The sequence below is a fragment of the Protomyctophum bolini genome, assembly GCF_963924005.1.
Source record: "Protomyctophum bolini genome assembly, chromosome: 5".
Lineage (NCBI taxonomy): Eukaryota > Metazoa > Chordata > Actinopteri > Myctophiformes > Myctophidae > Protomyctophum > Protomyctophum bolini.
Window position 1 is genome coordinate 32,577,141 of NC_137866.1, and position 13,355 is coordinate 32,590,495.

The 13,355-nt window shown below is 44.8% G+C and overlaps 1 protein-coding gene across 1 annotated transcript; it reads right to left on the reverse strand.

The window, feature by feature from the left end:
• Positions 1–1,666: 1,666 nt before the first annotated feature.
• LOC308315066 (transmembrane protein 26) lies at positions 1,667–9,842 on the reverse strand (the record flags this gene model as incomplete). Its single annotated transcript, XM_080762894.1, has 5 exons — positions 1,667–2,056; positions 2,821–3,024; positions 3,450–3,632; positions 5,328–5,472; positions 9,649–9,842. The coding sequence occupies 5 exons, from the start codon at positions 9,840–9,842 to the stop codon at positions 1,667–1,669; spliced, it is 1,116 nt and encodes a 371-aa protein (XP_080619020.1).
• Between the last annotated feature and the right edge of the window lie 3,513 nt (positions 9,843–13,355).

Below are 13,355 nucleotides of genomic sequence, written 5' to 3' on the forward strand. Positions count from 1 at the left end.
AAAGCGCTATGTATTGCACCATTTTCCTTTTACCATTTTACTCATCATGCCAAAATGTCCCATTTCAAGTTTTCAAATCTTTTGAAAATAGCTATTTGAAATGTATAGCCTACCGGTATAATACTGAATATAGGGTTGATTCGGTTGAAGTGGTTAATGTATATGTTTTGTAATAATAATCAATCTACATAGTAGGCCTAACTAAAGTTTCCAAATAAATGTAGTGGATCAGAAGTAAAAGTATTGTAAATTGGAAATACTCATGTAAAAGTACAAACACTTAAAGGCCCGCTGACACGCCCCTCGGGAGCTAAGAATTGCTATCAAACAATGCTATCATGATTCTGACGTCAGAGTGGCGAGGGGCTTTCCCCAACGACTTCTATGCGGGCTCGCCGGGCTTGGTGGCCGTGGTAGCATAGCAACTTATGCTACTATTTTGGTGTCACATTTAGCTTGAATACTGGGTGAAAGTCTCATTAAAAAATATATTTTTTCCCAACATTGTTCAGGTGAACTGTGTGTTTATGCTTGTTCATTGTAATAATCAATATCGCTATGATTATTTTATTTATCGCCGCGTCGCTCCGCATGACAACATACAGTCTAGCCCGTCTCAGATGCAGGCTGCACACACACGGGGGACGGACGGACGGACGTATAGTCTCTGGTCAGGTCCCCGCATTGAACTGGGCATGTGTGTACGCACACACACACACACACACACACACACAACTTTTAGCCGTGGCTATAGTGCATGACAGCGGGGAAGAGAGCTAAAGACGCTCGAGGCAGATTCCGTGCCATTGCATGTGTGTGTGTGTGTGTGTGTGTGTGTGTGTGTGTGTGTACACACATGCCCAGTCCCCCGTAGAGGCTCATGATCTCGTCCGCAAGACTATGCCTCGGCATAGCGATATTTATTATTACAATGAATACAAACATAAACACACTATAGTTCACTTGAACAATGTTGTTCTAACTACGGTATTACAGAGTGAGAGCGAGGGTGTACATGTCAGCCTGCGGCTGAGAGGGGAAAAGAACAGTAGTCGCGCTGCGGGGCTGATCTCACAGTGGCCAGACAACAGCAGACCGTCCGTAGTCGCGACTGTCGCGCTGCGGGGCTGAGAGGTCTCAGAGCGGGCAGACAGGGGTGTTGGCGACCGGGGGAACATGGGACTAGAGTCCAACATTTGCGCTTGTGCTGCAGTTCCCCTAAAAAACCCCACGCCAACCTCAATTGCATTCAAACTAAGCATTTCTGGCGATAAAATATTTTTTTTTCAATTACATTTATAGCCAATATGACGCTAAATGTACCGTCAAAAACGCTAGCCTGACCTATAGCCACTTGTTGCTAGCGCCGTAGCCCCGTTTCAAACTGTTTCAAACTGTTTTCAGTCAGACCACGTGATGTGCTGTACCACCCATATTAATTTCGGGGCGTGTCAGCGGACCTTTAAGTAATTGCACTTCGTTACTTTCCATCACTGGAGACGCGAGATGTGTACGAGTGTTCTCTCTCGGTAAGAGTGTTCTCCCCTCGGGGGACTCGCGCCCCCCCCCCCCGAGGGTGCGAGTCCTTGCCTTATGGCATTTTCAGTCTCTCCACGCCGAGCGACGGCTCTAATCTCTCTCTCTCGCCGTCACTCTCGCCCACGCCCTATATCTCCGCGTGACGGCTCCGGTGGTCCTGGTCCGCCGCCGCGTGTTGTTGACCACTGACCGCGTCATCATCCGCCGCCGCCTCTGCTTCTTCTTCCTTCCCTTTCTTGGCCTCCCAGATTCGACACCACGATGAGGGCGCCAGTGGCGGCGTGTAGCGCGCCCACCGCTCCGCGCCCCGCCCCGCCGCCGCCACCACCGCCCCAGGCTGGCGCTGCTCGCACTGCACCACGAATATCCGGTAGAGCTCCAGCAGGACGACCAGGATGTTCTTGCAGGTGAAGAAGATCATCAGCTGGTTGAGCACCCGCTCCTCCACCAGCAGGTACAGGCGGTACACGAGGAACGGCCCGTCCTGCAGCCCCACCGTCAGCAGCAAGCTCCACACCTGGTATAGTTGCAAAAAATAAATAAATATTCTAAAGGTCTATTCTTATGGTGCGTTCACACGGGCAGATATGAAACGCAAAGACGCCATGTCGCTGCCAAGTGAATGGTAGACTGCGTCATTGCGTCTGCCCGTGTGAACCCAACAATAGTCCAGTTTTCGGTGAAGAGGTGACCACCTGAAAACTACAACATGACGTCACGCCGCGATGGTCACTGCTCACACAACACATCTCTCTGTTTTTACTAACCAGGTGGTCACCTCTGCACCGAAAACTGGACTATGAATAGGCCTTAAGACTTTGGAAAGCAGCTCACTTCAAGACTTGGATATCTGAACTGTCTTAACGAGAAAACTCCTTATCATGGACAATTCAAGAAATTCTATGTTATTTTGCAGCCATTCTTAGATTGCCTTGCTCAAAACCTACTCAGTATTATGCGTGTCTGAAGTACCAGGTCTTATGACTTCACTTAACACTAGCTATTTTGAGTGGCCAAACAGCATTGGCAACACCTCTGGGTTAAGTCGTAAGACCTGGTACTTAAGACACAGAAAAGGGCCTTCCTTATGTGTATTTGTATCTTGTATGCCCTCCACTTTCCATATACTCTCTAGAAGTGTAACTTATTCTAATGACTCATTGTTTTTAAATCATGCCCTGTTCTCGCTCTCTCTTTTTTTGTCTTTGTTTATGCTCTTTTTTTCTGTCTTTTTTTTAGAGAAAAATAAATAAATAAAAATATAAAATACAAGCTCCACACCTCGCTGGAGCAGCAGGAGGCTCTCTGGTTCCCCACATGGGTAGGAGATGGTTCTTCTTGACGTGGGGTGGTGGTGCCAGGCTGGTGGTGTTGGCCTTTGGAGGGCCTGGTCTGCGTCAGCACCAGGGGAAACTGCATGAGGGCCCAGGAGAAGAGCGCCAAGCCCACGATGATCACCACGCGGTTGGTTTTCACCTCGGGCTCCTTGAAAACAAAGGTTATAATAGTTTTGGATTTTTCATTATAGTTTTAGGCCCGAAAAGTAAGGCCTGGCCCTTATACCTGGGCCCTCATCAAACCCTGTATATACAATACACTGCCCCCGCTGCCACCTTTAGATCTCCTATATAGCTGACCTCTACTTCCATATCTTGATCTGACCTCATCACACCCTGTACACTCAAGATACGCTCCATATGTAGCCAGTGCACGCCCCCAGGCGTCTTACTGGTATATAATTATTTATTTATTTTTCAGTTTGTTTTACTTAGTTTTGTAAATGCACAATACAGTTTCAGTTAGTTATCGTTTTTCTTTCCCTTTTCTGTTTTTTATTTAGTTCGGTTAACGAAAATGTTTTTGGAAATGTAAATTCTAGTTTTTCCGTATAACCATAATAATAACCTTGCCTTGAAGGTGTCGAAGATGTCGAGGATGTCTGCTCCCAGGCCCACGTAGACCATGAGCAGCTGGGACAGCTGGTCGCGGGACATGTCCCCCTTGGGCATCAGCCATCGGCCCAACACCAGCACAATGAGCATGGTCTGCTCCAGGCCCGCCGCCCAGTTCTCTGGGTCTAACTCGCCCATTCCCTAGTAGGTGGAAGACACATTGTGTAGAGCAGTGGTTCTCAAACTTGTTCACGTCAAGGAATCTCAAATTGACAATCATCAGCTGACCACCATTTGAAAGGATATGCCAGGGACCCCCATGCATGAGAGGAGATTTTTACGGCTCTATAGCAGTGATTCTTCCATTATAACAATAATAACCAATTCATATTGTAAAATCAATGCACATTTAACTGTGAGAGTGTACAAATGGAACCAAATGGACCTGGTCCTATTTGTATCTCTCTGAGTTATACAGACCCATAAAGGTCAATTTGGTTCCTAACTATCTATCATTTAGCTGGGGACCCTCTGGAAATCCCTCAAGTACCCCTGGGGGTCCCCGGACCCCACTGTGAGAACAGTGAGAAAAGCAAGACTTTTCATGAATTAATAACAAATTTGGTTTTTCTTCAGTAATTTTGATGAAGAAATCAAATAAAAATCTAAGAAATTCCATAAATTAGAAAACAAAATGTTTAACTGGTGAAAGGAGTGATTATGTGGCATTTCATGTTATCCTGACTACTGTCTGTATGCGTCATCTACATCATCTAGATTCAATGGCTGTCACCCAGCACAAAGCGCACAGCCACGAGGGCCAAAACAAACCCCGGCCAAATCCCACATGAAAGCAACAGCACTAAAACCACCCACGAGGTACAAGATCTGAGCGAGCACAGCGTTTTTGTTTTTCTCGTTTTTTTTGGGAGCACAGTGTCTATCTGGACTTCATCTCAGGGCATTATACACTTCCTGCAAGAAACACATTATCTTTCGCCCCTTTTGCCAGATTAAAGACTTTTATCTCTCCTCAGGTATAAGCGTGGCGGGGTGGCAGCGGCCAGCGTGCCGTGCATGGGGGAGGCAGTGTGAGGCGGTGGGGTGGCGGCCAGCGTGCCGTGCATGGGGGAGGCAGTGTGAGGCGGTGGGGTGGCGGCGGCCAGCGTGCCGTGCATGGGGGGAGGCAGTGTGAGGCGGTGGGGTGGCGGCGGCCAGCGTGCCGTGCATGGGGGGAGGCAGAGGGAGGCGGTGGGGTGGCGGCCAGCGTGCCGTGCATGGGGGGAGGCAGAGCCAGGGGGCAGTCAGACGGATATTTTGTGAAGCCACTAAGGAAATGAAAGTTCATATAATGGCCTGTTGTGGCGCTCTCATTGGGCTCAAAAAAACCCATAGCCCCATAGAAGTCCATGTATTTGGGCCCAACTTCACCTAGACTGTATTACTTTAATAAACATGGTCATGAATACTTTTTGCTTCCAGTCACTAGACCATAAAGTCGCGCATGTTCTGAGGGGCGTGGCTACCGTTACAGTCTATGAACGGGATCCCCCACCCACTCGAGTCAAAATAAAAACCAACGAAGAAGAAGGGGGAAGTCCCGCCTCGTTGTCTGGGCCAGCCAATGGGCCAGCTGGCCTGAACTGGGCCAAAACAGATCTAGAAAGATGGCGACTTCCATTGCAAGGACTGACAGGCTTCATTTTACGTTCACGTTAGACCCGCGGAACGCTTTGTCCATATTTTTTACAGTCTATGAGGCAGAGGGAGGCGGTGGGATGGCGGCCAGCGTGCCGTGCATGGGGGGACGCAGCGTGCCGTGTATGGGGGGAGGCAGTGTGAGGCGGTGGGCTGGCATCGGCCAGCGTGCATGGGGGAGGCAGTGGTGACACCCACCGCTGCGATGGGGATGTGAGCCAGCAGGTGCAGCTCGGGACCCGAGGAGACGTTGACGGGCAGCTTGGACTGCAGCAGGCTCAGCTCCAGAAACCAAATGGAGGGGATGACTGTGCTGAGGTAGAGGAACACCATGGGGGAGAACCTAAAAGAAGACACCCAAAGGGGGGAGAGAGAGAGAGTTGTGCAAATGGTGAGTTCACCCCCCCCCCCCCCCCCCCCCCCATAATCATTAAAGAAGAAAGAAGCTAAATATACTGTGTGTGTGTGTGTGTGTGTGTGTGTGTGTGTGTGTACCGTATAGCCTATGCATGCTTTTATTTTATTTAACTTTTTCCAAAATAAGCATCGTATTTCAGACAGGCAATTATTCTCATCATATATGCAAATCCCTCTTGACAGCGCAAAGCCTTCTCCATGAAGAGAGAACTTCAAAGTAAAGACTCGGAGAGGGAGAGGGAGGGAAAGAGAGAGAGAGAGAGAGATAGAGAGAGAGAGAGGGAGAGAGATGAAAAAGGCTTGTGTCAAAATGCTCCCTGCATGTGTGAGTGAGGCAGGCCAAGCCGCAACCAAATGATTCTGACAGAGGAACCGTTGCTTTCCGAATGAGCTCTGGCGTCACACTGCTGTACCTTTTTGAAGTATATGTAATGACGGTTGACCTCAGTTCATGTTTATTCCTCTAAACGTCCCAGGGGCAGAAATATCACGGACCTGGCTGTTACAAATAATATTAAAAAAATACTAGAGCCAGTAGGTATTTCCTCCAAGAAAGGATGAGACTCAGACAGACAGAGAGACAAAGAGAGAGAGATGTAACGGAGGCGATATGGTGCAACGTAAGCAGACAGAGAGACATAGAGCGCAATAACATTTCAAAGGACTAGCTTTGGTGTTGATGGGGAGAGGGAGGCGGGAGAGAGAGAGAGATGTTTTTCTTTGGCTGAGAACATAAAGCGCCTCACAGCTCACACAGAATCTGCCTCTCACCATCTTGGACGGGCAGTTGTAAATTGCTCTTCCCGTTACAACTTACAAGGTCAGAAGTTATTTACTTGCCTCGCAAAAAATGTTTACGTGGAGGACTGCTACTCCTCAATCCTTCCTTCGCCAGCCATGTTTATGAGACAACAGCGTGACTCGCTCTTGTTGGTTGGTTTCTGTCTTATTTTCCTTTATTTTTTTTATCTGTCAGCCCAGCAACAATTTTTCATTCATCCCATATAGGGACAGGAGAGGGACAGGAGAGGGAACCATTAATTGAACAAGCTCATCTGTGTTGTCAAATTATTGTTACATTTTGCTTTGAATTACCTCAGTCTTCTTGTCACACGTTTTTAATATAGCTGAAAATGAGTTATGCCTTGGAGGGTGTGCGTCTCACAGTGTATACAGAAAAGTATCAGTGTTAAAGGGACACTTCACCCCTTTTGCAACCAGATCTTATTTTAATGATGTTTGGGAGACAAGAAACACTTCCCTGTGTCTAAGTGTTTTTAGAAGTTTTAGTATTTCCAAGTGTCCATGATGTCATGGACACTGGCCTCACTTACTTCCTGGACTACATGTTGTCTCAGTAAGACAGCCCTCCCCCTATCCACAAGGAGGAGCAGTGCACCAAAGCATTACGATACTTTGAAATACTAAAATGTCTAAAAACACATATTACCCACATAAAAACCCCAGGAAAGTGTTTATTGTTTCCCAAACATACCGGTAACTAAAATAAGATCTGGTTGCAAAAGGGGTGAAGTGGCCCTTTAATGTATAACATACGACGAATTAGACCATTCCTCACACACGTCAACCCAGCTCCTAATACAGACAACAGTCTTGTCAAAACTTGACTATTGTAACTCCCTCCTTACTGGCCTACCAGTATGCGTACTTAAAGGTAGAGTAAGTGATTTCACTTAATTCAAATATCACTTATTTTTTTGTTTTGTTGTGATAATCCTCTCTACTATAGAGTGTGCTGACCATATAAGGAGTTCCTCCCTGTCCCCAGTTAACCCCTGGGGGTCAAAAAACCTTAGGTTTCGTTTTTTACTCTCTATCCTGATTGGACGAAGGCTTAGGTCCCACAGCCAAAAACGAAACCTAAGGTTTTTTGAGTGAAATCACTTACTCTACCTTTAAGCCTATCCAACTGATCCAAAATGCTGCAGCTCGCTTGGTCTTCAACCAGCCAAAATTCTCACATGTCTCCCCCCTTCTCCGCTCCCTCCATTGGCTCCCGGTTGCTGCCCACACAGAATACAAAACTCTGATGCTGGCATTCAAAGCAACCAAAGGTATGGCTTCCCCATATCTTGAAAGTCTGATCGAACCCTACAAACCCTCCCGCGCACTCAGATCAACCAACGCAGGGAAGCTGGAAGTACTTTCACTAAAAACGCCGGGACAACGCTCCACACGTCCCAAACTCTTCTCCCTTCTGGCTCCAAAACTATGAAATGCACTTCCCATTGCAATCAGAACTGCAGCCTCACTCCCAACCTTCCGCCGTAGTCTGAAAACCCACCTCTTCAGACTCCATCATGGCCCGTAACACTTGCCCTAGCCCCGACATTTTTATGCAGACTTAGATAGCATTTTATGTTGACTTATAGCATTTTTAAGTATACATGCATACAGGTAGTTCCAAAATATTCTAGATTACGTCATAATAGCTACTTTTTATGTATGTTCTTGCTTAATGTAAATCGCTCTGGATTAAGAGCGTCTGCTAAATGCCTAAATTGTAATGTATTCATTGGTATAACTCTGAGAGTGTAATATATGTAATGTAATGTAACCACATCAGAGTTGGATTAATACTGAGGATCTTCCCCCCTGTGGTTAAACTCAGTGTCCGCCTTGAGATTTGGAGCTCGGGGGTTCAACTTCAATCCCCTCTCCAAAGACTATAAAAATGGTACGCAATGCCTCCATGCTTGGCACACAGCATCAAGGGTTGGATTGGGGGCAAGTCCCTGTGACATACTATAGCGTCATGTCCAGGGGGCGAACTCAAGCTGCCTCACGCTATACAGCCTATAGGGGCCACATATATTGCTCAGGAGCCATTTGGTTCCTATGAAGGCTACTCATTGAAACAGCTGTTTCCCTGATGGACATTCCGCTACAAACATGACCAGCCTTGACATCATAATAGACATGCTTTCAAATGCTTCTGCCTACCCATCTGTAATTCCGAAGCTCTGAAAAAACTGATAATGGAAAACATACGAGTCAAGGCCTATAGCTAGTTTGCTGCTTGGCAGAAATGGCAATTCAAAAAAACATGTTTTGATTCAGCTCCTTCCTGAAATGCTGAACGAAGTTTTCTCAGCTATTATGGCTATAAGTAAGTATCCACCAAGGTGTTCTTTTCCCCCCAGAATAGAATGTATAGCCTATTTAGAATTTGTGTCAATACGAGGACCATGTACGCTATGCTGGAAACGCCAGTGTGACGTGAATATTCCGTTTTATATCTGGTGATATTTTCTGTGAGCATTTTTAGAAGGCTTGAGACCCCTTACTTGGTCACAGAACAGACCCCTTTCCCAGCGGTAATAATAACATTACTTGTGGGTGTGTTTCATTTAGATGTGACTGTCATGACATGATTTCCTTCATGCTTGCCCATAGAAACTCCTAAATGATTTAACCCATTCTGGACGGGAACCCCTTTTGGTGTTTTAAGCATTACGTTATACTTTAGCTGTTGTAAAATAACAGCTCTACAAGCTCATAGTGCGGCACCGAGTGCTGCGCTACGAGCTTATAGATCTGCTATTTTTGAAAATTCGTGAAAATATGGCGTAAAGCTTTGAATGTATATTCTTTCAGAGCGAATGTTTTAAACTCAAATATTTGCTTCAGGGGGGGTCCCTGGAACAACATATTTTGAGATGAGGGTCGACGGCCAATTACATATATTTCTGGGGGTCCTTGACATGAAAATGTTTGAGAACCACTGACAGTTTTTCAGAAAACTGTCAGGATTTAGAAGACATTTGTATAGAATCGTCCTCAGGTCTAAAACAACGCGTCACGCTGCGACACGTTGTGAGCTTGTAGATCGGCTATTTTCAGCAAATGTAAAAACAGTCATTATGACGGCATCGAGGCCCGCCAAAATACATTTCAGTCGACTAAATCAACTACATTTAGTCGACTAAAATCTCATGATATTTAGTCGACTAAAACTAGACTAATACTAAAACATTCCAGGTGACTAAAATGTGACTAAAACTAACTGAAAACTATTCAAGAGGCTTATATGACTAAAACTAAAATCGCTGCCAAAAACAACTCTGATGCTCTGTTATACCATTTCCACTCGGCGTTCCGAGTGCACCTGAGCGTGACGGCCATCTCCACGCCCAGCAGGGCCACGCCCGTTAGCAGCAGCCAATAGAGAGGCTCGCCCTTGACAGCCACCACCCGCCACACCGTCACCATGCCGTGCACGGCAAACAGGAAGCGGCTGAGGAGAGCCAGCAGGATGTTCAGGATACGGCACATTTCGATCTGTCCCAACAGTGAGCAGGCCTGTGTGGGGAAGATATAAAGGGCTGTCATTCTTTGTTTACATCTAGAATTATGATTTATCTCTTTGATCCGTGCTGTTGATTCTGATCGAGGTTTCACAATTACATGTTAGAGACAGTCGCACTCTAGCCCGACAGATTGATGCTCTATGCTTTACTTTGACAGCTTCACTGCACGTGCTCGAAGATCTAGCAGATCTACAAGCTCACAACGCATCTGTGATTCAGCAGATGAAGGTTCCTTGATGTCTTGTAATCATGAGATTGTTTCCCTGCTCACTGAGCTAGTCTACCACTCTATTGTTTTTTTATTTTGTATCTTATCGCATACCCCATGGGCGATGAAAGGACAGAGATGGTGATAAGCTTGAGCATGTTGAGTTGGCTGCCTTATCTTTCCTATGGCAGCTGGTCAATCAGCGCAGTTATTTTATTGTACATGAGACACTTTGGAATTATTTATATTTTATTTATTTCAAGTATTAAACTTGTAAAAATGATTGCACTAGGAAAAATATTAGTCCTCTTGCTTAGGTTAGTACATGATCTGTATGTGATCAGCTTGAATTAACGGAAAAGAGTTCAGTTGCAGTCTGTGCGTATCAAACACCACAAATACTGAATGGGAACACCTTGAACTCCTCAATGCATAGACAATTAGGTGATGATGCTATGGACTCCATCACTCTCCTGTTGGTGAGATAGGATATTAACAATCTGTTTTTTTGGTTAATACTACTTGGTTAATTTGACTTTAATTATGTAAATCTACTTCAATGAAGAATGAAGCAAGCAGACCTTTCATCTCAATGATTTATGCTGAATTTGATTTCCATTTCTCTGCATTTTAACATTGAGTGAGAGGCTGTTGTTCTTAGATGGGCCATATCCCAGATCGTGGGAATTCATTCTTACATAAGGTGGTACTCTAGGTGGGGGTCCGGGGCCCCCCAGGGGTCCTTGGGGATTTTCAGGGGGTCCCTGTAGTAGGATGGTTTATACAGACAGCATCACCATCATTTCAACAACTTAATCCATGATTTATACGCTGGCTATTCAAGAATAGCAGATGTACAAGCTCACGATGTGTCACTTCGTGCCATGCTGCGAGCTTGTACATCTGCTATTTTTGAGCATTAGTGCGTGGCCAAACAACAATTTGGGAGTCCTTGACCCCCACATTGTTTGAGAACCAATGCTATAGGCCTACCTATATACAGTAGGCTCTGTGCATTCATATTCACAAATGTAAAAAAATAGCAGACATACATACAAGCTTGTATTATAGGGATATTATATGGATGTTAATAGTAAATCTATTAATCACCGTTAATAAATTAGTCAATTAAACTTAACAGTTAATAACTAATCAAATGAATGCTTTTGCATGTGATGTGTGATTCTATTCCTCATACAAAGATGCCATTGCCTGGCCCTGTATCGCAAATGGTCAAATAACTATTTGATTAAGGAATATAATATGCCCGGCTTTTGTATACTTTCTGCAAAGTATAGATTTTTATGTTAGACATTGAGGGAAATGAAGATTCTCAGATTTTTTTAAGCTTATCAAAACGTATCTATCAATTAATGCATTAATCGATAATTCCCATCCCTAGTAGCTTGTATAGATCTGCTATTTTTGAATCGCCAACGGTAAAATCTAAAAGGACCTGGTTGGGCAACCAATTAGGCTCTCCAATTAGGCCCAATCTCAGTGCAGGATGAAAATCCCCTGTCATAAGGCTTTTTCAGAGCAGAGCAGATCGTTCTTGCCCGGGGGGACAGCTTTATTCCCTAATTGGTTGAAAAGAGCTTGCTGCTTAAATCAAGACCAAGGTTGTTATTTTAAAAATGAACCTTTTGGAAGAAGAGACTGAACTGAAAATTATGATCCAAGTTACAGTAATATAAAAACAAATAATCTCTCACAACCACACGTTGAGCAAGAGAAGAAAGGGAATGAAATTGTTTAAATACCGGTATCTGGAAAGTAGGCTATTAAAATGTTTCTTATTATTTGGACAATGGTTGCCGTCAAAATACTAAGGTATACATTTAGATGTTTTGTGTAAGAATCAAGTGTTTGTGTGATTTTAGATATACAGTAGCCTACATTAATATGCTGCAAGGGGAATTTTAAATTAAACTTAATTTAATTATTAAATAATTTTACATAATGTTGCCATACAACATGTGGAAGTGAGTAAAGTGACAGGCCGAGAGAAAATTGAAAAAAAAAGAAAAAGGAAAAAAAGGACAAATCATATACAGTACAGTAGTGCATTATAGCCCGGGTCCATCCTTATTATATATTTGTCATTTACCATTAAAGTGATGCCAGACAGCGAGAGTCTCGTTCAGCACAGCTGGCGAATCAGAAAGACAACATTCACCCAGCCGGAACATTGTGAGTGAAGCATATGTACTCTGCCAGTACTGATTAGTCAGGCACTGCTACTGTAATGATTCATACAGTATGTATACAGTAGCCTATGTATACGTTGCTTGCCATAAACATCAGATCTGCAAGCTCACAATGTGTTGTAATGTGACGTGTCGTGAGCTTATAGAGTGTCCATTTTCGCGCAACCATCACGTGACAAATTATACAACCGCATTTAGTCATCTCTGCCCGTCAGAGCCAATATGGACTGCACCGGCAAATCAAAAGGAATAAAACAACGCTCTATATACTGTATAGGCTACGTTTGATCGCTTGACATTTTGTTCCTTCAATTTGAAATGTTTTTCATTCCAGGTTTAAAGTTAGCATTAATGATCCGTGCTGTAACCGTTCTTGAAGTTTGTCGCAGTCGCTAGAAATCCAACTCAAGCCCCTACAATAATGAATCTAAAAGCCTTTAATAACGCCAAGGCCTTTAACAGACTATATTTCAAACAGAGTAACACGTTGGAGCACATTATTAATTTAGTAAATTTACTGATTGCACTTACAGAGGTAAAAGCCAGATGCTTAGTTGAATGACCCTTTTATATCTCCCAAAAGTTCCCAGCTGTCTTTGGGGATGGAGTTGATCAAAGCGGGGTCACGGTCCCATGCATGCGTATGTGTGTCTCTTTATGAAGTGACCACTGGTTCTGAGTGAGGAACCTCCAACCTGACCGCCGAGTCCTGACTGTGCAGGGTAACCCCATTGGATGAGTAGGCACTGCAAAAGTCACTGTGTGTGTGTGTGTGTGCGTGCGTGTCCATGCCTATCCATGCAGTGTGCGTGATCATGACCTTCTTTGCTTGTGTAGTTTTACATACACCATTGGGGGGGGTGTATAAGTGTCGGAAGATGTACTGTACTGTGTAGAAGCGGAACTGTGTGTGTGCTTCCATGCGTGTGTGAGTGCGTGCGTGCGCACGCATGCACGTTTGTGTGTGTGTGTGTGTGTGTCCGTGCCCGGCCGCGCGGTGCCATTGGAAGTGAAGGCCCGGTGGATAACGTGTGTGTGTGTGTGTGTGTGTGTCCGTGCG